At 42.1% G+C, this 1,942-nt stretch overlaps 1 protein-coding gene across 1 annotated transcript; it reads right to left on the minus strand.

Annotated features, from left to right (window-relative positions):
- Positions 1-205: 205 nt before the first annotated feature.
- LOC115674024 (uncharacterized) lies at positions 206-1,672 on the minus strand. The gene is made up of 2 exons (XM_030596334.2): positions 1,035-1,672; positions 206-595 (listed from the first exon to the last, which is right to left on the minus strand). Exons 1-2 carry the CDS (start codon positions 1,324-1,326, stop codon positions 420-422), a joined length of 468 nt encoding a protein of 155 aa, XP_030452194.1. The 5' UTR covers positions 1,327-1,672; the 3' UTR covers positions 206-419.
- Positions 1,673-1,942: the final 270 nt, after the last annotated feature.

Genomic DNA, 1,942 nt, shown 5'->3' on the forward strand with positions numbered 1-1,942 from the left:
CGCATGTGCCCATCATGATTTTCAGAGTCATATATTTCTATTCTTCAAGCAAAGAAAAGGAAACTCCTTTAGTTACCCCACCTTCCCTAGGTAATATGTTTCTCTGGGTTCATCATATTCTTGCCCAGCTCCTATGTGTTCAATCACTTTTCTCTGTAAAAAGTGAACTTGCACTCAAGAGGAATTACACAAGTCGTCAACAGTATGATAAAAAGCAAACATATATGCCATATATGGTGGGTCCTTCATACAAATTAAGAGCTTTAAATTGGGATGCACTTTCCTGACAGTTCATGTGCCTCCGTCGCCTATGGCGTTAGGACATTAATGAATAATTCACAGATGATCGCGGGAACGTAATGATTTAATTTAAGACAATATATATGAGGGAAATAGGACACATACAAGATAGAGACATCTCACTGGGATAGTATTTTGAAACTAAAGCTCTTGTTGAGCCATGCCTTCCAACTCCCGCTTCTCTTGCGCGATATCATCTCGGCTCTGGCTTCCGTCATCTGTGGCTGAATCTGCTTCTTGCACAGCACGAAGTTCCTTCCTTCCGGAGATCCTATGGCTTCCGATGGGTTCAAGGCTGACAATAGAAAAATCGCAGGAGTTAGTCGAGATTCACAAAAGAAACAAAAAGTCTCATCATATCTTTGTTTGATGCTGAATCTGGATATCTTATCCGTCAAGGACACCACTATGAACACGAATACATACCAAGCGAAGCACAACATAATGATAGGAAAAAACAAGGACCGATACACATAAATAAATTAGGTTGCCTCCGATAAGGAGACTTGTCCAGAATTTCTGCTCTTGAGATCAGAGGCAGTGAGATTGAGAGAACCAAATTAAACCTTCACATATATTCTCCTCAATTTGTTGACAATGGCTATCCAAAAAATACACGAAAATGTATCTGCGTAATGCACATATGAGAACATTTTGAGATTGTAAACAGTAGCATTGATCAGGACAATAACATCATCTACCATCTGAATCTGCTAGTTATATGAATATATTACCATCAGAATCTGCAACAGCATGGAGAACAAAGTTGTTGACGTCGGTGCCGAGAACCGGAAGACGGCCTTCACGGGCATAACTCTTCAAGGCAGTCTGAATCACCCCTGAGACCAGATCATCCTTTTTCACCACAAACCTTATTGGTCCTGCACTTCCAAGGACATTGATAGTTACCAGAAACCTGTTCTTATTCGTGCTCTGATCATCATTACTATTCTTCTTCTTATGCTTTTGCATCCGTAGTGACTTCTCAGACAAAGCCCTCTTCATCTTTTCTTGCCTTTTGTCCATGATTGTCGCACAAGATTATGGAATAACTGGAGAAAACAACACTGAGGTGGACCTCCTCTGCGGTGGGGGTAGAAGAACTGGGAAGTTCACATAGATGGGTCAAGGGCAAGGCAGCGATAGTCCCAAACTTGATTGCAGGAGCCAAAGGTGGAAGGAGAGGAGGAGGAAAGCGCGTGCGAGGCACGCACTTTCTCGTTCAGGAAGAATAGAACAGAACAGGAAAAGTGCATGAAGGTATCGATGGTTCCCAACATTCAAGACTCTGCTAGTGCGTGTGGCCAAGTCTCTTCTTTCGCACGAAGGAGAGGTGAAATGAATGCTATGCTCTAGGGACTCTTAAAGAGAAGTATTCGCACAAATAATGATACCCAATGCGCCCATATTTATATATATTGGATTCAGAGAGAGAGAGAGAGAGAGAGAGAGAGAGAGAGAGAGAGAGAGAGAACGAGAGATTGATTAAAGCTCCATTTGGAACGTAATCTAGCAGTGGAAGTTTACTTCGCACATAGGATTAGGCCATATGTGTCTGATTCTGGGAGTAGCAGCCTGTCAAGTTTCCAATGTGCCTGTCATCTGTCACACATGTCATATTTTAAAGGGTTCAACGAAAGCT

The sequence above is a fragment of the Syzygium oleosum genome, unplaced genomic scaffold (genome assembly GCF_021117445.2).
Source record: "Syzygium oleosum isolate NSW1041296 unplaced genomic scaffold, Sole_v2.1 Sole_v2.19, whole genome shotgun sequence".
NCBI lineage: Eukaryota > Viridiplantae > Streptophyta > Magnoliopsida > Myrtales > Myrtaceae > Syzygium > Syzygium oleosum.

Bases quoted from the DNA above. Each gene is read 5' to 3' on its own strand.
- LOC115674024 (XM_030596334.2), bottom strand. From the start codon at position 1,326: ATGGACAAAAGGCAAGAAAAGATGAAGAGGGCTTTGTCTGAGAAGTCA. The intron at 596-1,034 runs GTAATATATTCA...TTCTATTGTCAG, and splicing joins TGCTGTTGCAGATTCTGATG to CCTTGAACCCATCGGAAGCC.